At 54.1% G+C, this 27,545-nt stretch overlaps 1 protein-coding gene across 1 annotated transcript in view; it reads left to right on the plus strand.

Moving 5' to 3' along the window:
• The first annotated feature begins 4,632 nt into the window (after window positions 1-4,632).
• The window catches only part of CAVIN1 (caveolae associated protein 1), a 29,248-nt gene continuing 6,335 nt past the window's right edge, over window positions 4,633-27,545 (plus strand). Inside the window, exon 1 of the mRNA XM_026654692.2 lies at window positions 4,633-5,239. Within this exon, the coding sequence (XP_026510477.1) occupies window positions 4,820-5,239 (420 nt within the window). The 5' untranslated portion in view covers window positions 4,633-4,819. The remainder of the gene's footprint in view (window positions 5,240-27,545) is intronic.

The following is a 27,545-nucleotide window of genomic DNA, read 5'->3' on the forward strand; positions in this document are numbered from 1 at the left end:
ATGTCACATCACCATACAAAGTCACCAACGTACAATGTCGCACCAACATATCACCATGTCGCACCAACATATCACCATGTCACATCACCATACAATGTCATCAACGTACGATGTCACACCAACATATCATCATGTTACACCAAGGTATCACCACGTCGCACCACAATACACCACACCAACATATCACGTTACACCAACATATTACCACATCGCAACCCTGGTGTGGGAAGCGGCGTGGCTGCAGGGACGTGCTGGCCACTGCTTCCCGCAGCTCCCATTGGCTGGGAACGGCGAACTGTGGCCACTGGGAGCTGCAGGTGGCCGTGCCTGTGGAAGGTCAATGTATTGTAAACAAACTGTCTCGCGGCCCGCCAGCGGATTACCCTGATGGGCCGCGTGCAGCCTGCGGGCCTCAGGTTGCCCACCACTGCCCTAGCCCCTTTGACTGACACAAGAATAAAACCCAGTACAGCAACTTCATACGCTCTAGGTCTGCTTCTCTTTTCACGCCCACTGATATCAAACAGGCGTCATTCTGCTGCAGCCAATGAAGCCGCACTGGTGACAGTGAGAGGATAATCAGGCCCGTTGCTTTGAATCCGAGCGAGAAAGGGAGTGTGTTTCAGTGGAGACGCAATTCCACCCAGCAACAGCCAGATTAATCTCCACACAGAGATTTGCATAATGTGGAAATCTGACATACAAGAAACTTCCCTCCAAGTAAGAGTTCATAATTTCCTCTGCTGTTAGATTGTTAAATGGAAACATGATTTCCTAGGAAGGAAGCCAAGCCCCACAAATGAAATGAACTTAGTTAAAATACACGTAACTGCTAAGTACGTATTCTGCTTATTGACAGAGTCTTTTGGTAAACATTGGCTCTTTATTCCAGTTAAAAAGTTTTAAGTTTAAAGAGGGGCTTTTGCACTATGGAAAATGTCAGATCTAATCATGGAACCGTTGACTCTTTACCTGCTTTTGTTAATTCCTTGTCATTTGTGCTAATTGCCACAGAAAGTAATTGATTCCAGTGGATGAATTTGGTGCACACTTCATCCTGAAGCAATTCACAAAATATGCACAGCACTACTTATATGCAGCCACTCTGGGGAGGAAACCATTAGTTGCCACACTCTGCAACAGTAGGGGTAGAAAGGAGTATAGACAGCTGTGAGGAAGTCAAACATTACCGGAGGCCGGAAAGCGGTGTAATTCAATAGACATTGTGGAGGGACTTATCACCTCCTCAATGCTGCTTTCCTTACCCCCAGAAGATATACTGGAGCAAAATCCAGCTTCTCTGGTTAGAGTTCAGTGCCAAGATACCAGCTCAGGCCTTCCCTATTATCCTGTGCTTGTAGCTGACTCTGTATGGAAGGAGCCTTGTGTATATTGTAGCCCCTTGTTTTGCCTCAATTTGCACCCTGTGCGGTGCAGCGTCTCCACTTCTAATTATTTAGAAATACGTATCTTTTTTTTTCAATCACCTGACTGGGTTGTGCCCAGCAAAGCGGAGCTGTCCATCTCCCCATGCAGCCTGTCAAGGTGCTGAGCTCTGTGTCAGGGAGACAAATGATCCTATTATTCATTATGATTGAAATGATGGGAGTGCCTAGGAGCCTGAAGCAGGGCCCGGGACCCCCAGTGTACTCAGAGTTGCACAAACACAGAACAAAAAGCTGATTCCTGCCCCAAAGAGCTGCCCATCTATGGGTGAAACAAGAGCCAACAAATGGCTGCAGACAGATGGGGGAACAGAAGGAAACAGCGAGATAAGATTGTCAGCATGATAGGCAGCAGTCTTAGCCCACCAGCAGCCTAACCTAATACATACAGCACATGTGAGTGAGACTGGGGCCTCGCTTTATAGAAAAGGCAGGAGCATTACAATGGCAAGGCTCTAGTTTTCATTCTGATCCAGGTATCTGACATAATCCCTCCAATTGCCCTGGGGAGATGGAGAGAGCTGGGAGAATCAAATACTAGAATGGACCAATTTGTGCTGTTGAAATGCACGACATTGATGGCAGCCCAGGAGACAGGACTGCATGGAACAGAGACATGAGCAGCTGCAGAAGTCCATGTCCCTTCCACCCCCAGTTACTGCCAGCCAAGTTACCTCCCCCCTTCATCCAGAGGCTCTCCTGGGGCGGAAAGGGTCATTGATTCGCCACTGCCCACTCAGTCCTTAGCCTCGTTACTTCAGCTACCAACAAGAGGAGCAAATGTGCCAATTGCAGTTGGGTTTTTTGTATGTGGCCACTTGTCTTGTACAAAGAAGCTGACACCGATGCTATACAATTAACAGGTGGGCTATAGAGAGAATCGGTCACATCCAGTGAGATGTGGAAACTTCAAAGAACAAATTACATTCAGGTCCAAAAGGGAAAGACTCAGGTTGCCACTTATTGGGCCATCCTGGTATGTCCCTCTGAGAGGAAGCAGGGGCTGTGTAGCCATTCATCACATTTCAGCTCATCAGGGCATGACAGCGCCATGCAGAGCGAGTTTAGAACAGACCACTTAGCCTGCTGCAGAAAGCAGCCAGACCAAAGATATAGACCTGTACGTTTATCTTCTTGAGCGCCTTCCACCCAGCTTTACAGGTTCCACCCCCGGCGCGTTCAGAATTGTTGTTCCCATATTACAGACAGGAAAACTGTGGCACAGAAAGGAGAAGTCACTTGGCCAACGTCACGCAGCGAATTAATATCAGAACTAGAAAGAGACAAAGATCTGCTGACTTCCAGTGCTGTGTGTTAACCAACACACCGTGCATCCTCGAGAGCAACTCTGCTCTGCAATTGAGCTCATGTGAATAACAGCTGCAGAGCCACAGCGTGTTGTGGCCGAAATTAATGTTGTGTGTCTGTGTGCGTGTGCATGGAGCACTGACTCATCAGTTGCAAACACTGGAAATGGGCGGTGTGTGTTAATCCTCGGGGGGGGGGGGGAGGAAAGCCAATTCGCTGAGAAACGCCAGTGTATAACAAATTACACTATTTTTAGCCTGTGACATAAAAATTGTGTTGTGGGCTTCAGATGGGGCACCCAAATCTAAATCAGTACCCTGGTGCGGGCCCAGCAGCGTCACATGACCGGGAGCACTGGGGCAGGGAAGTGCGGACGGTTGCCATGGATATCCTAGTGGATTGGTGGACTCCCCAGCTTGTACATGATGAAACAGCCAAGGTGGGTTCAAGACCAACTGACTGGAACCCTGCGAGGGGCTCTTGTTTGCCAATCTGTGGCCAGACACAGGGCTGACCCCCAGCTGTAGGATCCCCTCTCCTGAGACGAGAGTGCATCCCGATCATCCAAGACCCTCAATGAGATTCCAGCTGTGACCCTCGAGGTCTGGCAGCAGCTCTTCCGGCTGAGCCTAAGACCAGCTTCTCCTGGCCCAGCACTAGAGTTGTTGCTGCTGGGGGTTGCTTTCCTTTGGCTGAGCCAATAGGACCAAATGGTGAGCTGGTCTCAGCTGGGAGTCATCCATGCACGTCCTAAGCCTTCCTCCTTCGCGTAAGCCTCTTGGCTGGTAACAAGCATGCTTCAACCACTGCTCTCAAACATTCTCCCCAAGCCATCTTGCAGATGATCCTACGGCCATAAACAAAAGCCAAGGCAATAAACAGGCGGCCTGTGAACCGTTTTTGATTCATATTTAACTTGAAAGCTCCTCAGGACAGGGGCTGCGCCTCCTCTATCTTCAGCCCAGCAGTGAGCAGGATACCCGCGTGATGTCATTCATCATTACCACTCATAATCAGCAGTGTGGCATGCACTCTCTTCCTTCGGGCGGTGCTTTCGGCACTTGTACCCTGGCGTGTGCCGAGAGCATGTACTGCGCTTAGAAAGCGAGTAACTAGATCCCGTTGATGACTAGGGGGCTGCAGAGCTGAGCTGGGTGTTCTCCGGTGGGAGTGCCCGGCCATTTCACTGCACGCTGCTGGGTTTAGATTTACGCCTTTGATTTAAATCTGCCTACAGATACAAACACAGTAGTAACATGTCAACACCGATCTCACATATGTACTTGCATGTGTGTGTGTCCACATGTATGTAAATATACATAGACAGGTGCGTGCGATTCAATCTCATGAATGAGCCAAAGGGACATGCCACAACTAGTCAATAAGGAGTATAAGGCTCTCTAAAATAATGACAGCCCGCCTGACCCAGACCTGCACAGCAACACGAACTGGAGGCAAAGGGGTTTGAATGTTCCGGCTGAGTTCCTGTCCTTCTGTGTGCAGTTGTTTCAGCCGCCCTTTCATGTACACAGCTGTGCCCAGAAGGGGCTTGTTTCTGTCTAGCAGCTTCCCGGGCAGCTTACAGCAGGGTTTTGTTTTTCCTCTCGGCCAGATTCCTTGCAGTTTTGCACAGAATGCCTTTGGACGGATGGCAAAGAAGAGGCTGTTGGGAGTTTTGGAGTTTCACATTCCTCCGTGAGCCGTGCCTGGGCTCGCAAGCAAAAGCCATCGCCCCCCCTCCGCTCCAACTATTTTAATCATTTCAAAAAGGGTGGGTCATCAGGCATTTGGCTGGGGCTCCTTTTATATAGCTAAGGTGGAGTCAGCCAATGGCCTGCAAGCCTGGAAAAATTTGCAGGGCAGTTTCCCTGGACAGCTTTGCAGAGCTGTGCCATTTGAATTCAAGCACGCACACACACACACACACACGCACTGTGCTCTCCATTTCTGGCTTGCCTCCCAGCACAGAGAGTTGAGCTAGAGCTCGGGTTCACTTTTTTCTTCTCACTCTCCTCCCGGCAGCGACAGCTTCTCCAGGCTCTGCTAGTCGGGACTCCCAAGCAAGCATGGCGGACACCCCTTTGCAAATCATTGAGCAGCCCGCTCCTTCCGAGACCTCCGAGGAGCAGGTGGCCGAGGAGCCGATTAAATCAGATCAGATCAATGGCGTGATGGTGCTCACCCTTCTGGACAAGATCATCGGGGCGGTGGATCAGATCCAGCTGACCCAGACGCAGCTGGAGGAGAGGCAACAAGAGATGGATAGCGCAGTGGCCAGCATCCAGGGGGAACTGACCAAGCTCACCAAAGCACACACCACCACCAGCAACACCGTGAACAAGATGCTTGAGAAAGTACGCAAGGTGAGCGTCAACGTGAAAACCGTCCGGCAGAACCTGGAGAAGCAAGCCGGGCAGATCAAGAAGCTGGAGGTCAACGAGGCGGAGCTGTTGAAGCGAAGGAACTTCAAAGTCATGATCTACCAGGTAAGGAGACATCCTGCAGCTCCCCAGGCACCGTCAGTGTGCATTTTCAGTGCTAACTGTAGCACCATGATGGCCCATTCCCTCACATGGCTCCTCTACCATCCAGTGTTGAAGTGTGCCATAAATAGGGCATTCCAAATCTAACAGCACTGGTTTCTTCATAAGGCAGAAGGTTTAACATAGTTATTTATTGCACTTAACAAAAATGAGTACAGGAAATTTCATAAAGATGGTGAGACTGGCCCCAAGCACCCCACTGCAAAAGACCAGCAGCATTTGGTTACCTAGCAAGACTGCTGTTTAACTAAAGGAGGAACTGGAGAGGGGTATTTTAAATCGGTCATTTCAGACAGACGATTTACTATGAGGGATGAAGTCCTTAGTGCGACAAGAAGCAGTGATGCTAGTTCAGGTTTATAATATGCATCCTACAGCAATAACATGGAACAATAACTCCAGAGTCCTGTTTAACCTCACTCTTACAGGGGACATAGTGGAGACATTAAACAGAAAATACGGTCCGGTCCACTGAATTCATTAGCACCTCCTTTCCCCGGGATTTGCCTTTACCACATTGCTTGTAAAATGAAATACGATCCAGTGTATGTTACAGATTCCTTCATCGATAACCTGCAGGTCCTGGGCATTCCAGTCGCTCCGTTTCTGTGACGGGCTGCTTCACTCGGGAGGCTCCGCACCCCCACTCAGAGCTGGACTGGCCTTTAATCTTTTAATACCAAACAGGCAAACAAGCAAAACAAATGCAGCCACAGGCTTCCGCCTCCCCTTCCGCTGCCTGTCTGGGTTTAGCTTCACTTTGCAGAGCAGACCCCCAGAGTGGAAAGCTGGAGAAAAACCGAATGGGCCAGTTAATGAGATAAGGATAGTTCAAAGCATCTGGGTTAATAACAGACTGTGTGAGGGATACATAGAGAAACATCCAGTGCAGCTCACAGGGAAAAGGGGGAAGAAAAACCCCACAAAATCCACAGCACTTCTTACTAGCCTAGTGTGAAAGGAGATCTAGTCAGGCCAGGCTGAGGAATCTAGCAAGTAGCGGGACCGATATAGGTCTCTGATTCACAGCTTAAGCATTTATAGTTCTGTCATGGAGGCTGAAACACTCACGTATATTAGGAGCATGTCAGCCACCTAAACAGATTTATAAATACATTTATCGGAAGCTCTGGGGACTGAGCACGCACAGAGGACTAGAGCCAGCTGTGGAAAATGGTGACACCTAAAGCAACAGTGCTGGAAACAACCCCTGGGAAGGGAAGGGAGCGAAAGGGGAGGCTCGGGCAGAACATCCCTGGCAGGTATTTCGAAGTGGTAGGGAAATGGCCAACTCCTGATTCCTGGTGGACTGGCACTGGGAGAACCTGCTCTTTAGTGTGCGCTGTTGGTCGTGAGCATTGGAGATTCCTCATGCAAACTAAACAAATCATCGGTCTCCCCTTTCCTGTGGGACAAAGCTTTCATACAGGACCCGATCCTGCTTCCACTGCAGGCAAAACTCACATTGATTTCACTGGGCGCAGGCTCGGCCCCTGAGTTAGAATCAGCTGAGAAAGGCCCTGAGGTGAGACTTTCTGCGGCACAAAGTTGTTCTCTAGACAAAGGGCAGAATGTTTTGAAATCCAGACTGAATTATCCAGTGTGGATTTCAGCATGAGACCCCTGAGCGTTAAAGCCCAAGGGAGACACTCAAGGGCTGCTTCATGGAAACTACAGCTGTGCATGGACTTAGGAAAACGCACGGCCTTTCATCACACCGCAGAGTTTACACAACTCTCTCCCCATGCCCAGAGGACGCCGCAAGAGTAAGAGAGCGAAGGAGGTCTTGGGGCAAGGGAGCGGCCTTGTGCCCAAACCCCACTGAGCGAATGAAGCTCCTTTGTGGAGGAGAAGCCATGCACAGTGTCCTGATTTAAAGCCTGAGCTGGAGAGCGAAATCCATGAGACTTGCAGTGGCTGAGAGCTAGGATGGGATGGGCAGCAGTCATCATTCTGTATTAGCACAACAAAGACGCCCCTCTCTATTACTCCACTGCTGTGTTAGCTGAGTCACAGATGATCCTGTACAGTGAACATTCGGACTGCTACTAACAGATCACAGGGAACCCCCTGGAAGAGTTGGGTGTGTTTGTCCAGTCCACTTTCCCCTGCATACAATGGAAAACGAGCTTTGCAGTGAGGAGAGAAATGTTCACACTGGTGTCAGCCCGTACTGCCTTTCTGGATGCTTCTGCTGTCCCGTGGGGCTAGCTTTGAGCCATTCGCAAGGCAAAACCTATGATTTGTTCACACTGATTGGTTATGAAGGAGTATCATTATTCTGTGCTCTGCCTTGCACTAATCATGTGTCATTTATCATCCACTGGGCAGTAACCGGGGCTGGATGGTTCGGAAGCTGTGGTTAACGGGCAGTGTTAACGACATATAGGAATGTCTCTTGTTTGTGTACTTGGAAAGTTTGCCCCAGGAATGTGGGGAGAGACAATCTTGGGCTGGTTTTGGCTGGGCAGGTTTCTGTTTTAGGAGGTTGTGTCGCTGTGTAATTACCCATGTATGGGGCTGAGGGTCTTCAGCAGTAACGACCACAGGCTGCTTGCATGAAGGAGACTGTATATTGATGAAAATATCAGGCTGCAGGGTCCAATCCTGTTTACTCCTTTGAGGAGCCCTATCAAAGTCAGTGGTTCTACTCCTCTGAGTAAAGGGAGTGGGATTTGGCCAAGGGTGTGTGTGAGGCATGCCAGGATGAACACTTTTAATAAATTAATAAAAGGATGAACAATCATCTCGATATCTAAGATCCAGAGGCATTTATAACAAATCACGGAGCAGATTCCGCCCCCTTGCGTGTGCTGAGACATGCCGTTCTTGTCAGGAGCCCTGTGGATTCCAATGGGTTTACTCATGGACTAGGTACTTCTTTGGCTATTTAGTAACAATTATTGTGTATTATTTGCTAAGCGCCAACCATGTGTAAGTCACAAACATCCTAATAATAATCCCTGTCCTGGGGAGTTTACAAGGGGGAACCTCTCTCCCAAGCCTGGCTGTAGAAAACCAGTAGCGAACAGTCCCCTAGTTCTCATGCTCAGCGCTTCCCAGAATGAACACTCAACGGAGGGTTAGTCTAGATGCTTCCTTGACTAGTTTTGTTCTTCTAGTGTCTAGGAACAATTCCATTATTAACCTTTAACTGCATTTGTGCTTTAAGAAACTGTGACGAACTTTCCTGCTCCCTTGTGACTTCAGTAGCCAAGGGAAAGATTTCAGAGCTCGTTTTATTATGGGGGGCAAATGTGCCTAACAAACCTGCAGGATTAGCCGGGAGGAGGAATGGGGGGACTGCTAAGCAGGGAAGAGGCTGCTCCCCAGGCGCATTTAGTATGGAAGGATGCTGTGCCTTGGAGAAGCAAAAGGACGAAGACGAGAAGTCAGTTTTAATAGGTGAAGGATGCCTGGTTATGGACAGAATGACACCCAGGGTGCAAGCGAGATCCCTAGGACTGCTTGTGGGGGGAAGTCAGGCTAAATGCAGACCCCCTACATCAGTATTTGACCTATCCTAGGAGCACAGAGAAAATCGAAGTGGGTTCCTCTGTGTCTTGGCAGCTGAATTTTGGTCTGGAGAGTTGAGCATAAAGCACATCTGTCTTGTCCGCCTCAGAACGAGGGAGAGAACGGGCAGATCTAAAAAGCGGCCACACCCAGGGAGGATCTGTACAGTGACTTTGATGGGAGTTGGATCAGGCCCCAAGAGCAATGTGGAAAAAAAGCCAGCCCCGAATGAAGCCGCCCCGAATGAAGCCGCCCTGGAGAAGACGTGATTCTTTGCCAAAGCGCTGTGGACAGAGCTTTAACTTCCATGTCACAGAGGGGAACGTTCATGCCCAAGAAGCTGGATGGCAGAGGGCTGGGCCCTTATTTGCCACTCGTATCCCCAGAGCTGCTGTTAGTGCATCCGGTTATAAAAGCCACGGCCTGGGTGACTCACCTGGCACCGCGAGGAGCTACAGTTCCACTAACGCGCCTTGTTCCGCCAACATTTGACAAGCGAATTCATCCTTCAGAATGACACGGACCTGCTTTTCGTAGGGTCAGATTTGGAAAAGCGCGGCCCCCAGCACCCAACTCTGCCCACCGCGGTGGTGCCTGGCCCGTGCTGCACGGTGCCCCCTTTGTCCGACTTAGGGGGCTCGGGGCAGGGGGAAGCAGGCACCCAACGCTGATAGGTGCAGACCCAGCCCCCTCTCCCCCAAACTGACGCTTTCAATGGACATTCTGGTCACACGGGCGTGGTGGGGACTATTTTTCAAAGCTTTCGGCAGTGCCGGGGAGCCGCCAGGCCCGTTCCTTTGTGTGCAGCGTCTTGTCTGTTCTACTGGGGAGGGCAATTGTTTGGGAGGCCCCCACAGAACTTGGTCTGCCTTGCCGATGGATCAGAACAGCCGCTCCAAGCCCACCAAGAGGCTGAGCAGCACCGAAAAAGGCCAGGTGGCCACGGGCTGGAAAACGGATCCCAGCTCCGCAATGTGTAGGGTAGGTGGGGCTGTGTGAGGAGTATAAATAGCACAGCTTGGCGGTGGTGCCTCCACTGGGCCTTATAGGGCTCCAAGCGGCCAAACGCCTGCAGCAGGGAGGGGCGGACTCCCTGCGAACCCCACGTGTCACCTGGCGGGTCTGGAAGCCAGACCCAACGCGGCCATTACGGGGTTCGTGCTCTGCGAAGGACCGTGTGAAACGGAGCCTGTGTGTGTGTGTGGGGCGGGAAGAGAATACAACCATCACACTGGGGTGCGAAACGGAGCAGAGAACAGGGCAGAGTGGGAGACAACCCCCCAAAGAGAGAACACGAAGTGCAGCCCGGGTGCTGGAGAAGGAGCATTCATTCTGCCCAGCTGAGCTGCAAGGCCTTGTCCCCCTCCGCCGCAGAGCTGGGCTGCCCCGGAGCTCGGACTCAGGGGTTTAATGATAAGAAAAGACTTGGGAACGCCCAGATTTGCAAACTCAAAACCAGCTTGCAAGGGGCACAAGCCCGGGGACTCCACAAAGTTTGCCCAGCTACAAGCTTAGAGGGTGAAGAGCAGAGTCCTAGTGCAGGAGATTGGCAGGAGCACTAGGTGCTGCATTTATGCCTTTCTTACTAGGCTGCACATTGTGGCCAAGAAACTCAGTGTTTGCGACTGGGGACCCTGGCTGGAGCTAGGAGCACTGGTGTATGTGGCATCAGCATTTCCCGGGACTCACTGGAGGGCTGGTCCTTCCCCGCCCACTGTTTTCGGTATTTCTTTTTATCACCTTACATAACAAAGCAATGACTCCGTGCTGCCCTGGATCCACTCACACACAGCTCCCCGATAGCCCGGGGGGTTCTGCACACAGCCTCAGGGCAGTGTATTAGGGTTGCTAGTTGTCCCCAAAGTCCCAGGATAATCTCTGGCCAAGGCGTGTCCCGTGTCCCAGGAGACTGATTTCTGGGACTGTTAAGAGCCCTGGGTTTACTGCACAGCACCTTGCTGGGCTGTAATGGTGGACAGCCATGAGAGGACACATCAGCAGAACATGGTAATGCAGCTTCCCAGCGCCAGATGACTTCCCTGCAGGAGAAATACAAATTCCCTGTACAGCGCAGTCGAACGCCAGGCCTGACTGATGGCAGCACTGCAGTGTTTGGTCGGACGCCCGACTTGAAATGAGTTCTCCTGCATCAAGAACATCTCAGCCCCAGAATGGGATTCAGTTTTGAGATACACCTTGGAATGGGATTTGGCATGAGAGATCCTGCTCCGGCCGCGTACAGGGGCCTTGGAATGGGTCGGATGATTATTTAAGGTCTCTGTACAAATAAGATTCAGGCCTGTTCTACACTTAATGTTTAGGTCAATAAAGCTACGGCGCCCAGGGCTGTGAAGACCCCACGCTCCTGCGTGCTGCAGCTATGCGAACCCCCTGGTGGGGCTGCCAGGTGGGTGGGAACTACCCTGGCTTGGGGAGGTGGTGTTCCTACAGCGAGGGGAAAAGCCTTTCCGTCCCTGTCGGCTGTGTCATCACTGTGGGGTTGTGCCAGCAGAGCTCCGGTGCTGGAGCTCTGCCTCTGTCGTTTGCATGGCCTGGGTCCTTACTCTCTCCGCGGTGTCATTACTCTGCGGACTGCTCCCGAGAGGATGCTGCTACCTGTTCAGATAAGTGTCTAGCACAACGCTGACCTCCCCCCCCCCCAGCCTGCTCACGTCCCCAGGAACGCCTGGCACTTTCTGCAAAGGAAAAAGAAGATTCAAAGAAACCCTTGTGAGTCAGAGGCATTTACAGTCGTGCTGCGCACGTGCAGGTTGCCTCATAGCCCCTGGGGGTGACGGCGTCTCTGAAAAGGGCCTCGACATTGATTGGCATCAGGCTAGGCTGACTGGTTGGGATAAAATGAGAGCCAGCCTAACGTTCGCTCCGTTTTCAGCCCAGAATCTAAGCGTGGCTGGAGCGCCCAGAATAGGGGATCTCATTTTCACATCCCTCGGTGCTCCCCAAGATTTGTGGAGGAGCAGAGCCAACCGATGGAAATGCCCCGGCCGTTCTTTGCAGTGATGCAGCCTCATTCAGAGAAATGAAAGATTCAAAGTCCCAGGAGAAAAATCAATTCTGATTTTCCAGGCTGATTTCTAGACCAATGTGGTTTGGACACATTGGAAAAGCATCTCAGCTTCAATCAACCTTCAGGCTTTCCCATTACTGAGCTATAGTATATATGTTCTGGTTGCACAAGCATGTACATATTGTGCCCATATAGTCACTGTTCTGTATGTGTATTTGTATGTTGAATATAATATCAGACATCCGTGTACTAAGCACCAAAGGATTAGCAAGACAGGGGGTGCTACGCAGAATCAGACCCCGCCTTAAAAAAGTGCATTTCATTCTATAGATGTCTGAATTCACGAGGTCATGAACAGTTCCGTCTCGCGTTCTTTTCGATAGACAGGGCTGATCCTTTGCCAAAGTGATGCCACTAGCTCTTAAATAGTCGCTTGTCAGGTAGGAGTCAGGAGAGAAGGTGAACTAGGAATTGCGTTTACCTAAAATTAGTCGGTAAAATGTGACACACTGCGCTGCTGGGGTGAGGCCCCGAGTGGGATCACTAAAGTATGCAAGGGTCTCAAGAGGTTAAGTGGTTTCTTTCCCTGGCCCACAGCTGCTGTTTGGATAAGAAAACCCCAGCGTGACTGATAAGATCACTGCTTTCCTCTTTGATGGGAGAGCAGCAGTTGAGAATAGCCCTCCAGCACAGCTGCATAAGGAGGGGTGGGGAGGGCTGCTCTCCAGGAGGTTGTTTTCCATGCACTGGTCTGATTTTACTTGTCCCACCCCATAGCTCACATGAACATGTGGTTTGAATGGATAAAATCTCCCCCCCCCCCGCCCCCCGTCTGTCCTTTCCTTTCCCAGTGCCTGTGTCCCCGGCAGGAATTCAGGGAGCGATTCAGGGACCCAGCTCGTCACCCCCTGGCCGCTCCAAGTAGAAATGCAAACAGTCCATGCAGACCTGGGAAGACAAGCAGGCAAATGAACCCGCTGCGGTGGGGAGCCCACTTCTGATGCAGGATAGCGCGAGCCCCTGGGTGACTCTGAACAGCCTGGCCAGAGGAAGGGGGCTCACAGCTCAGAGGACTTGCTCATTTCTATGCAGTTCAGCTGGGCGTCCCCCTCCTCTAGCCAAGCCACTCAGGGTGACCAGGATGTCGTGGTCTGGGCTCAGAGTCATCTCCCGCTAAGCTCTAAGCTCACCCACCTGGCTCCCTTTTCAGAGCACTAGCACTGCTCTGCGAAGCCCAGCTAGCCCCACGCTGCGCGACCCGGCTGTACGTTTGGCTGAGTCCTGTTCTCCACTTGCCCCCAGGACTGTGCTGTTTCCAGTGTGTCCATGGTCACACACTGTCCCAGGAGGGTGACCAGATGAGAGGAAGAAAATATCAGGACACATGGGGGGAGGGGGAGGGTCGCCAGTGGAGCAACAAAAAAAAAAGCGGTCAGGACACGGGACAAACACTTAAATATCGGGACAGTCCCAGTTTTATCGGGACGTCTGGTCACCCTAGGACGGGGTGGGGGATATAGGGTGACCAGACAGCAAATGTGAAAAATCGGGACAGGGGGTAGGGGGGTAACAGGAGCCTATATAAGAAAAAGACCCAAAAATCGGGAATGTCTCTATAAAATCGGGACATCTGGTCACCCTAGTCCCAGACACTCCTCACTCCAGGGTTTGCAGAGAAGGACCATGTGGACTCCTAGTGGCTACATTCATGCATCAACATGCGGGGTTTTCACCCTGGAAAATCCCAGTAAGTGCCTGATCCAGTGACAAGCCTGGGTTGTGACCACGGGGGACCAGAGCAATCCCACGGGAGAACCCTCAGGCCCAGCATACTCCCAAGGACAAGCCGTTAGCTCAGGGTTTTCACACTATCTTTAAGAGCAATAATGGGGAGGATTAAATGCAAAATGGTGGTTAAAACGCCACACAAGCTGAACTGTGCAGACAAGTCCAGGAACCAAAAGCTAGCACCGCTCTGTTCTGCGCCTTTGGCTTCTCTGCTGTAGTACAGGATCTCGGTCAGCGGGATGGCTGCAGAGTCACTCAACGAGTTCTGCTTCCACTGTGACCCTCCGGCCTTTGGCCAGAGAATGTTGAAGTTAGAGATGGAAAAAGCACTATTAGGTCACGTCTGGCCCATCCCTTGGGAGCCAGGACAGGCTGTTCACTCAGACTATTTTCGGTTTCACTCAGACCCTCAGGGATGCAGTTCCATAGAGAATTCAGCTGCTTGATTCCCACCGTGCTGCCAGCCCCCAAGCACAAGGAGCCCGTACCACTCCCTGCACGGCCGTTCATTAGCCGAGTCTCAAGCTAGTCACCCACAGCAGAGTGTGGCCCCAGAACAAGTCCAAGGAGATTATTTCGCGCCCGAGACATTTCCTTGGTGCACGCGGTCAGTTCTTCCACCCAACGCCTCTTTGGAAGTGTGGCTCTCTCTGGCTCAGGCTGGGACCCAATGCACCGATGTTTCACAGCTCAGCTCTGATTTATGAGCTGCCAGTTTGTTTTGCTGAAGTGCTTTTGTATTATACGGACATGCTGAGCTGCCCAACAACAAACTCCCTCCCGTGCAAAGAGGAAAACAAAAGGCCCCGAATAAAAAGAAATGTGAGATCGCAGCTGAATGGCTGGTGAACTTCAAGCCAAAGGGTTGAGTCACTTTCATCTCATCCCTCTGGATCTCTCAGGCATCTCTCATGTGCCCAACCCATAGTATCTAAGCAGCAAATGTCTGCCCTGGGCAATGCCAGTGAAGTTACTGCACCACGTGGGTGTAACTGCGGGCAGAATTTGGCCCCTGTGACTTGCCAGGCCAGGCAGCCAGCCGGTTTGTTCTCCTTTCCGCTGATGTTAATGGGGGTTTGAAGTGGATTGAAAGGAAATTCTAGAGCAAGATCACAGGCCAAACTCCCTGCTGGCTTGCCCCAGGTTTGAGTTTGGCCCCATTGTCTTTATTTAAATAAGGAACAGAAAACCGTGGAAATGCGGCTCTGCCGTATAAATATGACCATGGCCAACCCAGAGCATCAAGCAGCCCTGTACGCGCTCAGCGTGCTGAGTCCTGGTGAACTGCCCAGCACCTGGCTACTGTCTTGTTGACTATACAGTCAATTCCACAGGTTCCCAAGATTCCTGAGCCCCCGCCCGGCTGCGTTCTAGGATGAAGCCCAGAGCCAGAGGGGAGAGCTGTTGATTGGAGAAAGACAACCCAGCTAAACATTTCGAATAAAACGCCCCCGGATGTTTAGTCTGCACCTTCCGGAGGCTGCTGCTAATGTCAATTAATGCCAGTCACTGGTCTCCCTGAATAGCATCTGCAGCGCGATCTGTCTTCCTAGGTCTGCTGTTCCGAAATAGCCCTGGGGGTTATTAATCCGGCATGGCAGGGGAGCCGGGAGAGCAGTTCTGAGAGTCCAACTAGCTACACAAACAGGCTGATAATGGGATTAAAACAGTCTTTCTGCCAGAGGAAAAAAAAGTGATTTCCCCCCTTGCAGTCAGTTTACTTATCCATTTCCTAGGGACCTGCCTTTCATCTGATTCATTTCTGGGCAAAGGCAGCCTTCCAAACATGGCCTCACGGTATATTCACTCCCCCGCCAGCCCCACCCTTTGCTAGGTTCCCGTGCTCTTCTTCTTCATCAGGTCCAAATTGGCACCAGTACATTTCACAGGGGGTTTAAAGCACCAATCTCCTTGTTCCCATCAGCCTATTAAAGAGGGAAACAGCCTTTAAGGGCACAGTTCCCAGGACAGGGAGAAGCTAGAAACGTTTGGGAGACTCCCAGTCTCAATGAGGTTGTGCATTACGGGAAGTTATTTGAGGATGGAAGGAATTTTGCTGGATGAGGAAAGGTCACATGGGGTCCAACAAGCCCTTTAACATTTATCTGCATCTCCCTCCCCGCTTTTGCATTAGGGTCTTCAAGACCCTGGACCAATAACCTCTTGCTACAATTTTTTACTATGTTCTACAATGAGTTGCTGCTTCTCTTATTCTGAGCCTCCTTGTTTTAGCTGCTAACCCTGGAAGTAGAGATTTCTACTGAACTTTCTGAAAATGTAGTCATGAAAACTGGTTTATGTGGCACTCATGAAGGGGTTAATTTGTAAAGCCAGCTGCTCAGAGGCCTGGCCTTGGGGTATGCTCAGTAGGGTTTGTTTGGCTGGATCCTCCTGGGAGAGTTGTATGGATGGAGGTCTGGAATGAGCCACAACACTCCTGATCCATCTTGCTCACGTAGCTGAGTTTAGCTCTCAATAAACGTTGCTATTATTTTTCTGCGCACGCTCCCTGAAACTCTTAGAGACTTTGAGAGCCAATTATACGCATGTAAACTGGGAACAACTCCACTGAGTGCAGTGGTGTCACTGCAGATTTACATCAGTGAAAATGAGAGCTGAATCTGGCCCGATGACTAAATACAACACAAACATACGTTATTCCAGAGCAGGGACATTGTATCCTCCAAGCCTTGCAGGCAGTTAGAAAAGCTAGACTCCCGTCCTTCTTGTCTGTCTCTGTACTCAATATCTCCACTCACAAGACCATTCCGATAGCACTCCCCCGCCCGTTATCATGCTAACCCGCTCTATATCTGGGCCATGTCCTTGTTTTCAGCAGTTAGTGGGGGAGAGGAAATTCTTCCACTCGGATTCCTTTCTGCTGGCCATTGAAATTCCTTTTCCTCATCTCAGCCTGAGAAGACCCTGAGTGTGCCCTCTGATCCTGCATCCGAGAATCTGCCCTCTGATCCTGCGTCCGAGAATCCGCCCTCTGACCCTGCACCTGAGAATCTGCCCTCTGACCCTGCGCCCGAGAATCTGCCCTGGCCCCAACCAGCAGCGGACTTGAAGGGAGGTGGCAGATTTAGGGCATCAGAAGCATCACCTGAAGACTGTGTTGAGCCTCTTCTCCTGAAACGCTAAAAGCTGCCGCGGGCAGTGCCAGGCGCCGCTGCTGCCCACTTCTTGGTGGCTGCACTCGGCAGTACGGCTAGTAAGGCAGATATTTATAGTTGGCATAAATGCCTCAGCGGATTGAATAGTCTGTTTGCTGCATGATAATGGTGCTGTCGTTTTGGGGCTGTGCAAGAAACCGTGATCTCCTCTTCAGCCTGCAGGGAGATGCCTTGTTCCTCCTCGGAGATGGTTTTAAATGGGGGGGGGAGGGTGGTCAGATGGCTAAAGCACAGGGGCACCGGGGGTCTATTCCTAGAGCTTCATTGTGTGACCTTGGGCAAGTCACTTGCCTTCGCCATGCCTCAGTTTCTCCATCTGTAAAATGGGGATGCTGCTGCTGACGTCCCAGGAGTTGTTGTGAGGTTTAAGTCACGTCTGTACATAAAGTGGTGTGAGCGCCTCCAACGGAGCACGGTGGAGGCTCATCTCAGACAGCATGACGGGAAGGAAGAAACGCAAGTGGCTTGGTTAGAAAAGGCAGATCGGGTTCAGGTCAGCAGGTTACATTTCTGCCTCTACGCTGTAGAGGGTGGTGCCTCTGGCTTCTGTATGCACAATGCTCACCCCGGCCCTCGAGACGCCTAGTCACAGTCTCCTAGGAGATGCTGGCAACAAGCTGCCTTCCCCTGGCTAGAATACAGCTAAATCCCAGCCCGCCTGCGTTGCAGAGGAATTTCTCTGCGCTGGTCCAGCATCGCCAAAGTGCTCCAAGGAGCCTTGCCAGGCAGCGGGCCCGACTCTCGCCTCACCAGCGTGAGATTGGAGCCAGGCCCCTCGGGACTGTGCTCTGGAGCCCACCTCCCTGACAGCAGAGCCAGGGGCTTGTCCTGCATCCTGCTAATGTATGTGTGTAACCCTAGAGGTGTGGGGAGTTTGTCCCCTAGGCTCCAGCAGTGCTAAGTCCTGGAAACCCCCTGCGCAGCACGGCAACCCTTGGAAGGTGCAGGGAGGTTCAGAACGAGGGTTCAGATTGGTCCTTATTTTATCCAGAATGGCTCCCCGCAACCCTACAGCAGAGACGGTGCTACTGCGACCCCCTGAGCTGCCCTGAACCTCACCGAGCATGTACCCAACAGGGAGCCCCCCGCAGCACCCAGCGGGTGCCGGCGTGGCCCAGCGATAGCGGAGTGGTGCTGCCACACGGGCATCAGAAAGAACATGCTATGTACACAGGAGCGGCGCCAGGGTTTTTGGCACCCTAGGCGGGGGTCCTTCCGCGCGCCCGGTCGTCGTCGGCAATTCTATGGCGGGGAGGTCCTGCCGCGCTCCCGGTCTTCGGGGCACTTCGGCGGCGGGTCCCGGAGCGAGTGAAGGACCCGCCGCAGAATTCCCGCCAAAGACCCGGAGCGCGGAAGGACCCCCCGCTGCAGAATTGCTGCCAAGGGCAGCAAAATGCCGCCCCCCCAAATCCTGGGGCCCTAGGCGACCACCTAGGTCACCTAAATGGAAGCACCGGCCCTGTATGTACATACAACCCCTGTCATCCCAAGCACTTCACAGTGGTGGACACAGAGCACGGCTGAAATGCAGTCCCCTGGGGGAAGGTGGCACCTGGAGATGGGGGGGAGGGGGGACTTTCGCCAAGGACCTGGAGGCAAACCCTGACTCTTATGAAAAGTGCCCACAGGATCTTTACTAGCCAGCCCAAGCCTGGGTTCAAAGCCCACACTGTGCACTGGCTGGGGCTCGCTGAACGTTACCCAGAAGCCTGAGGGGCGAGTCCGCCCTGCCATGCTTGGCGAGAGCCGTCCCCTCCGTTTGCACTTACATTGAGCTCGTGGTGACACGTCCTTTTAAACCAGAGACACAAGAGCTGGGTCACTAGCCCTGGCTTGTTACACTCGGCATCCCAGCCGAACTAGAGAGAGCAGCCACAGCTCCACAGCATTGCCGCTGTCACTGCACTAGTCCTTGGCGGTAATGAAATCACCTGGTGCAGACCAGGTAAGGATCCCCCGCGGGGAAGGGGCGTGGTCTCAGGGAAGGGGCGGAGCAGGGGGTTGTGCGATTAGACAGTCGGCTGCCCTACCGGGAGGGCATGTGGAACTCGTGCTGGAACGGCGCGCACAGCAGTGTAGCCGGCAGCTCGCTGGGCACCAGTCAGTGCGGGCGTAGCACCGCCCAAATGTCAGGCGGACGGTGTCCGCGTGGGCGCAGCTCGTGCGTGCGTGGGGGCCCATTGACTGTTCTGCCCTGGGGCCCGGAATTGCTGTTGGTGGGCCTGGTGCACAGCCACATAAATTCGTATATGCTAAACAATTGTGCTAATGACTTCGTCTCTTTGTGTCACAGTTCTTGGCACAAGAAATCCTGGGGGATGCCGTGAACCGAGCACGGAACAGGCCAGGAAGCTGAAACAGACACAAACTCAGTTAACTTGTTAACTGGGTGGCTACTGGGGAAAATATCTTAAATTCCCTGCAAAGGGCCCGAGGGACCATTGCCCTGACGCTCAAGGAATCGCCCACCCCAGTGCAACATGGGTATAAAATGCAGGCAAATCACAATGGCAGTGCTCCAGGCGCGTTGCATTGGTTAAAGGGTTCTACAAGGAGCAGGACATTGGTCAGTTGGATCCAGACACTTCAGCACTTGGGAAAATTGCCCCTGTGGCTTTTGCGATGGGAGAGAGGTGGGAAGGAGGGTCCGGTTACGAGGATTTCCTCTTCCTTTTGCCCTAGAAGTTTTAGGAACGTCAAGTTTGATTTTTCCAAAGCCCCGAGCCTTGCATGTGGATCAGTGCAGACGGGGCACTGCACGTGTGGCTCTCCACTGGGGCCCAGCCCGGACCCAGGTCCAGGATCAGGGGCCAAGGTTTGCTGGAAGACTCTTTGCAGGCCTTACATTTGGAGTGGAAGTTTTCTCAGTTTGAACAAGGGGAGCTGAATCTTTAACACAGACATCTGGTCTGCCAAGGGTCACAGGCGCCTTTCAGATCAGCAGGGGCTGGGGAGGCCAGGCCTGTTTTTCTAATGTGAAGAGGGAAACCCGCTTAAGCTTCTCCAACATGGAGCAGGTAAAAAGCCCAACCCCCGTTTTCTCTATGCAGATCACCTGAAATCCAGGAGTTTGCTCCTTCGCGGTTGCTTATCAGGTTTTCTGCTCTTAGTCTGTAGAATAACGGAATGCGTCTCACCCCAGCCTTGACGTACGGTTACCAGCGGGCGCGGAGCTCTTGGGCCCTGGCAAAGGAAAGCCGCGGTCGTGTCGTTCTGGTGCAAGCTGGAGCTCGGGGTCTTTACTTTCCTGGCTGGGCAAAACAGGACTCAGAAATGCGGCTGTAGGGGGGCCGCAGCCCCTGAGGTGCTGAAAGCTCAAGCCACAGCAGTGGGCACTCAGCACCTGTCAGGATTGGGCCCTTGTTGGTAGTGGGGAGTTGGTCGTGTTCTGTGTCTTGCAGTCGCATGTGAAACAAGCCCCTGCTTTCTCCCGCAGGCAGAGACTGGGGGTGTGGCAATGGTGTAAAAGCAACTGCCCCACATGAACTGCAGATGTGGTCAGCATATGTGTCCCAGGCTTCATTAAATCTTCAAACCGGAGAGCAGATCCCCTGGGAGTTTTGCTTTTTTAAACAAACTGAAAATTAAAAACAAATCCCCCTAAACAACGACAATGCAGGAGCTCTTTGGAGTTCCTGGGGCATTTTGCTCCTAGACCTTGGGGAACGTTCCCCGCTTTGGCAGTGACTCTGGAGAACTTGAACAGTTCCAGGCCTGGCCAGGGTGGGAAGGCAGCTCAGCTGTGCGGTTCTCGGGCCTTTTCTACAATGAGGGAAGTGTTGACATGTGTTGTAGCAACCAGGCAGTATGTACATTACCATAAAGGGCACGGATCCAGTGACTCACTGGAAGGGAACTCAGGCTCCAAAATGTAATCAGATAAAAAAGACACCTAGTGGAGGAGAGCTGGGGCAAGTCAATCCAACGAACCTACCAGCACTGGGTCATTTGAAACAGAAAAACCAACCCCCCTCAATCAGTCTGTCAGCTCTGGGTTTCACAGCTCCACGAAAATGACCCAGTGGCTCCCCGAGATCTGCTGGACAAAGGGCTGTTCCTTGGTCATGGAGGGGCCCTCACACAGTGTTTGCAGCTCGGTTTGCTCCTCCTGGGGGTTCTGTGCAGCAGGGGCCAATGCGGACCTACAGAACAAGGACAGACACTGTCCAGTCAGGTCACCCCATCCAGTATGTGGGCTCCGGGACAGGAAAACCAGATCATTCATGGAACCCTCCTGTGAAGCTTAGCAGAGAACTCCCTCCCCCCCCACACACACTTTCCCTGGGTACCCATCCTCTGTGCTTCCTGCACATGGCAGGGGCTGGGACAGAAAGCCAGGGGGCATGCCTGTCCCCCCGCAGTCTCTGAGCCAGCTGGACTGAGGCATGCTGGAGCACACAGCCACAATTTGGTAATCGCAGTTTGAAGACCCCCAAGTTCAGGGACGCGGAGAGCCAGGGTTTTCGGGACAGGCCCATCTGGGCAGCTGGGCTCACCCGTCACCAGACTTGGTGCGTTTCCCAGGAAAAAACAGTGTGCTTGAAATGCCCGGGGCTAAAAACAGTGGTTCCTGTGAGAGCTGGGAGCGAGCCGCGGCCCTCCTGGGGCTCATGCTCTGCGCGTGAAGGGGGATCTGTGTAACAACCAGCCAGCCTGCTCCTCGCTGATTCCTGGCTGTTCCTGCGCGCTCCCATTGTCTTTTCACTGCACCCAAATGATGGCTGCATTTGCAGCCACATTCCCTCCATCAAGGGCCCTGCCGCAGCAGACTGCCCGTCCTACACACGCCCAAACCTTCCGCTGGGCAGCTCCCCCCATCTGCCCATGGGCCAAGCAGCTCTTGTGGAGCAGGGAGGAGATCCTTGATGTCCCGCAGGCAGCACACAGGTGTGGAGACCAGCCAGGGAGCTGAGTTCTCCTCCCTGCCAAGGCTGCTCAGGCACTACCCTCCCGACCCCGTGTGGAAACAGAGCGGTTTTGTGCTTGCATTGCCTACGCAGGGCCTGCTGCAGCCAGCCAAGCCGGGGAAAGGCTCCTCTCGGCTGGTGGGCTCCCTCAGAGCCCCCACGGGACGTGCGGCCACGCTCCGGTCTCTGGCAGGCCCTTCCTTCACTCAACCACAAACAGCTCCTCTGCCTACCACAGGCTGCAGCTCCGGGAGGCTCTGCCCCTTGCCTTGCTGTGCTGAGCAGAGGATACGCCCTGCAGCCCCCCACTTCGGGGCCTCCTCCAGCTGAGCGCTCTCAGCCCTCCACAGAAAAGGGGGTCAACCCCGTCCCAGCTGGGGCTGATCATCCAACAGGGCAGCTGGGGCCTTAAAGGCACAGACCAGCCTGTTACACTCCCCTTGCCTCTGAGTGGGGACTCAGGCTCCCACGGCCGGTCCAGCGGCTGGAGCCAGGCACTACAGTCAGAAGGGCAGACGCTGCAGTGCCATGGTCCTAGGGCGAAAGGCTGGGGGCGAGGCAGGGGGCAGGGGCCCGCTCTGGGGGTAGATTGTGCTAGGCCGAAAGGTCACACGAGCGAGCCCTGCAGATTAGCTGTTCAAATGAGTAAAAACCCCACATCCAGCCCAGGCTGGCAAACGCAGCTCCTGGGGTTCCTTTCCCAGAGACTGGGTCCCGGCTTGCCGTGCTCCAAACAGCCACGCTGCTTTGTCTGCTGGGAGCTGCACTGGCCCGTCGATAGCACAGAGGAGGGTGGGTGCAAGCCGCTGCATTTTATGCCAAGAGAGAGTCATGGGCCTGGTCTACACTAGGACTTTAATTCGGATTTAGCTGCCTTAATCCGAATTAACCCTTCACCCGTCCACACTACAGAGCCAGTTAATTCGAATTAAAGGGCCCTTTAAATCGATTTCTGTACTCCACCTCGATGAACGGAGTAGAGCCTAAATCGATTTTGTTAATTCGAATTAGGGTTAGTGTGGACGCACACCACCGAATTACTGTGTTTAAGTTAATGGGGTAGTGTGGCCGCACACCACCGAATTAATGTGGTTTAAAACCGAATTAAGGTGCTTAGTGTGGCCGCGCACAATCGAATTTATACAACCTGTTTCCCAAATTCGAATTATCTAAATTCGGATTAATCCTGTAGTGTAGACATACCCATGGAGAGCAGCAGCCCCTCCACTCCCGCGATGGAAGGGGGTAGGGGACAGCTCATGTGACGGAGCTGGAGGCTTTGAATAGGCCTCTGCTTTGTGCACAATTTAACCGCCTGGAGTCAACAAGGGCTGATAAGTATCTGAGCCCACAGGATATGGCCCCTTTCCAGCACAGCCAGGCCAGGCCGAGATGGGGAATGCCTTTGTTCTTGCTGATGGTGTTGACTCAGAGGGAAGGAAGTAGCTGGAGTTCCTGCAGCTCAGGGTCCCCGGGAGATGAGGGATTGCTTGGGCAGGTGCTGTTGTGGAGAGGATGAGCACTCTTCACGGGGGCTGTGGACTTGCGCTGGGCTGTCGTGAGCCCCCGGGACGGCGTGGCTGCTACGGTTGCTAATCATAGTAGTCTCCAGAACGCAGCACAGCAAAGATTCCTAGTGCACGGCTCTCTGCTCCAAAGAGCCCCAGGAACCAAGCCCGTCAGCCCCTCCTGCAAGCTGCAAACCTTTCCTTTGTGCCAGGTATTTCCCGATTCCGGAGCCAGGTGCTGGATGGAAGCACCCACAGTTGCATTGATTTGGGGCAGATGCCGTCACTTCCCTCAAGAGCGAGAGTTCTCTTGGGTTGAAAACATGGGGAGGAGCGGGCAGGACGTCCTGCATTGGCCCTGGGTGAAACTGTACTGACCTGGCGGGAAGCCGGATCAACTGAATCAGCCACTTCTCCCTTGGGGGCAGGCGGAGAGAAATGGAGGGGAAACCACGCTGGCATTGGGCTCAGCAGCTCTGCCGCTGCGCGGCCGTGTCCTGTCCATCCTCGGCGTGCGGCTGCGCTGGGGAAGGGCCGTGCACTGGTGGGGACAGTCATGTCACTGTTGCCTGGAACAGCGGGACGATCGTGCCACCAGCTGTACCGTGGGCTGTCGTGAGCATGTAACAGGGACTCCCTCATTTTTGTCAGACCTGCTCCTCCTGGCTGCCTGGACACCAGGGCAGTTTTGGAGCCGATGGCTGTTGCCCGGGCCGAAGAGGCAAGAGGGGCCTGGGCTGGTTCACCAGCTCTGGGCACGTGTCTCCGGGGGAACAGGCAGTACCCAGGCGTCACAAGTGAGCTGGTGGTCTGGACATGTGACCTTCAGCTTCCCAGAACACTGGGCTTGTTGCTGGTCAAATCGAGTCCCTGAGCCCTCCTGCGGTCCACCTGAGACTGCGGGAACCCGGCTGCCAGGAGGAGCAGGCAGGCTTTGTGATTAATTTCAGACCGTTTCCAAGTGAACGTAAGCCTGGACTGGCACCCTGGGAACGGCCATCCTGACTTCACTAGGCCCCACTCACTCCCAGAGCGGGGAACAGAACCCAGGAGTCCTGGTGCCCAGACCAACCCCTCCCTGCTTTAACGCAGTACGCAGAACTGCTTTCAAAATGAACTTGTGAAACGGAGGTCCTGGAGCGAGTGAAGGACCTGCCGCAGAATTGCCGCTGAAGACCCAGAGCGCAGAAGGACCCCCCGCCGCTGAATTGCCGCCCCCCCAAATCCTGGTGCCCTAGGCGACCGCCTAGGTCACCTAAATGGAAGCGCCGGCCCTGCGTCTCCACCTGCTGCTGCCCAGCGGCCCATGGCTTGGGTCTTTCGGAGAGCTCCCACTTCCTACTTTATGGACTTTCCCACGCTTTGGATGGGAGGTCAAATGGGCAGATCCTTGGCCATGCGAGTGCTGCGGGATCAGGCCTAGCTTAGCTGGGATGTTGCTTGTTTCCAGGGGGGTGCATGCAGGGTCAGCGCCTGTTTTCCTGGGCGTAGCGGCTGTTGGCTTGGTGTGGCTGGCTGGGCCATGGCGCTGCGGGAGAGGCAGATCCTGAGGCATGCCCAGGGGCCGACGGAGCCCTGCTGGCCCTGCCTAGCTCTCGTATCAAACCCATTCACCGCTCTGTCTGGCTTCCTGGCGGTTGGCTCATCCCAGAAGCTCTACACCTCCCCCTCCCAGCTCCTGAGATTAAAACCCCTTGAGTAATAAATCCCTGAGCTGCAGGCTGGGGCCCGGCAGCTGTGACGCTTCATACAGTGCAGGGCTATTTCCAGCCTGGGCCGGGAACACGGAGAGGATTCATCGCACGCGATGTGCTGCTCAGCTGAAAACCAATCTCATGCCAGCCTGTTCTCCCTCCCTCCCTCCCGCCCACGTGTTTCCCTCTGCGGGGGGGACTGCAGGCCTGGCTGTCCTGAGTGAGTCTCTCTCTGCTCCCTGGGGCACTGAGCACAGGGGGCAGGACTCCAGGGTTCGGTCCCCGGCTCTGTATCCCCGGGGGAGGGTTGAGGTAGAGGGAGAATCTGTGGGGCAGAGGGGGAAAAGCCACCATGATAAAACATTCCTAAAGGGGAAGGAGTTGAAATGCTGGGGGTTCGCATTGAACTGGAGGGGAAAGTGCCCAGGGCAATGCAGCAACTGACTGGACCTGGGAGCCGAGCCACAGGGCCTGGGCTAGCGGGAGGGACGCCAGGGGCCAAATCCAACCTGAGTGGCAGGGATCACAAGGCCACTCCAGCTCAGAGCCCCCCTCCTGCCGGGAGGCGCAGATCCGGCTGCAGCTCTCTGCGCCCTGGGAGAAGGCGATTCCAGAGCCTGTCGCTCAGCAAGGGCAGCTGCTGCCCCGAGACTGGCCCTGTCTGGCAGCAGGAGCTGACAGCAATGTGCACTCAGCAGGAGCAGGGCTGGCTGGGCGTAGCAGCACAGGCTGGGTTTCAGGCCAGGCTGCATTCTGGCCCCAAGGAGGAATATGGAGCATCAGATGGGGAAGAGCAGAGCCCCTGGTTTGTGAGCCTCTAGGGGTCATGTCTCCCAACTCCCCACGCCAGCCGTGAGGGTTAAAAATTTCTTTTACGTGAAAAGCGGAGAGTCTCCTAATCACCTGACTCCAGGAGCTGGGGCTGGAAGACTCATGGCAAGATTGTGAGAGCGGGCAGCATTGAGCTGGGGCAGCAGTGCCCTGAGCCCCCTGCCGGTGCCTCGTGCTGCCCTGGGCAGAGTACAGGGGGCCGAGAACTCTGATTTGGGCACATTTCACACCTGCTTTGCACCGGGGAAGGCGTCAGGGTGGGCAGAGTCAGCCCTGCGGGGAGGGGAAAGCCCACGCTAAGTGCCACAGAGGGAGGGCTTCTCCTTCTCTCTCCTCCGTCCTGGCGCTAGCAGCCCAGGCCCCACCCTGGTGGCTGGTTGTGCAGGGCCGTGCGAGCAGGGGGAGAGAATGTGAAACCAGGGCCCGAGGCTAATTGTGCTTGGCCGGGACAACAACAATAGGAAAGTTCTGATTGTCTAAAAAGATGTTGACGGAGCCTATGGCGGGGCAGGAGCCAGGGGAGCCATTCCGGCCTCTGGCAAACAAAGGCAGGATGGCCACGCTCCAGGGTACATGGTGAACATGAGGTAATGCCCCTGGCCGGCCCAGGAGGCCAGGGGACGGCCCTGGGCCCCCGGCCAGGCCCACAGCCCTGGAGGGGAACCGGCCAGGCAGAACAGGGCCTGGGGGAGCATGTGGGGCAGGGGCCTATCAGGCTGGCCAGGCTATGGTCAACCAGGGGAGATGGGTCAAGTGCCGCTTGCCCCTTCTCTGCCCCCATGCCCCACGTATGGCGCTGGATGCGAAGGTCCATCTGCAGGGTAAGAAGCTACACCCCACACGCTGGCTGCCTGGCCCCTGCAGGCAGCGTAATACAGGCCCCTGCAGAGACCAGAGCGCCTGTCTGTCCTGGGCACGGTGCTCGGACCCGGCTGGGGGGAGCCACCCCATCGTCACTTCGGCCAGGGCCCGTCGATGGCCCCCAAAGAACCTGCAGCTACTCCATCCGCTCCCCGCTGGCCCTGAGCGTTGCCCGGTCCTGCTCCCTGGCTGGAGTCACTGGGGATTGTGAACTCGCATCCTAGGCTGGCGATGGAGGAATCGACCAAAAAGCTCTTTGAAGCCACCCGCACTTGACCAGTTCCCCGCTTGAAAAGAGGCTAGGCCGGGTTCTTTTTGTCATGGATTTTGGGCGTATTCAGGCTGTGAACAGACATGGGGCAGGCTAGTTGGGCAGCCCAAGAGAGAAAAAGGCAGGGGGGACCCGAAGCCCGAACTCCTGGGTCCTATTCCTGGCACTGCCGCTTGCTTGCTGAGGGACCTTGGGTAAGTCACGCTGGGATTCCATGCCTCAGTTTCCCCAGGGGGATGAGGAAGCTGACCCATTTCAGAGGTGTATTAGCTCATCAGTATGCATGGCCCTTTCCCAGAGGATGGGAAGGTCGTAGGGCTAGTTTGTCCTTAAGCGCATTTTGAGGGTACAAATCGGTCACGGCCTCCCGCCGCCTGTCCGCTCGCTGCCAGGTGTAACTATAACCACGTCTGGGGGAAGCAGGAGTTAATTCTGGCCGGGGAACGCAGAGCAGAGAGCTCCTCAATAAAAAGGGGACTAATTGGGGATAGACCGACTCCAGCCGCCTTCCCCTCGGCCAACCAGCTAAGCACAGGCCCCACTTAACAGATGAAGAAACTGAGGCACAGAGGGGGAAGTGATTTGCCCAAGGTCATGCAGGAAGCCAGTGGCAGGGCTGAGGATAGAACCCAGGAGTCCTGGCTCCCAATCACCCCCGCTCTAAACCCC

The sequence above is a fragment of the Terrapene carolina genome, unplaced genomic scaffold (assembly GCF_002925995.2).
Source record: "Terrapene carolina triunguis isolate 2854851 unplaced genomic scaffold, T_m_triunguis-2.0 Scaffold193, whole genome shotgun sequence".
Classification (NCBI taxonomy): Eukaryota; Metazoa; Chordata; order Testudines; family Emydidae; genus Terrapene; species Terrapene triunguis.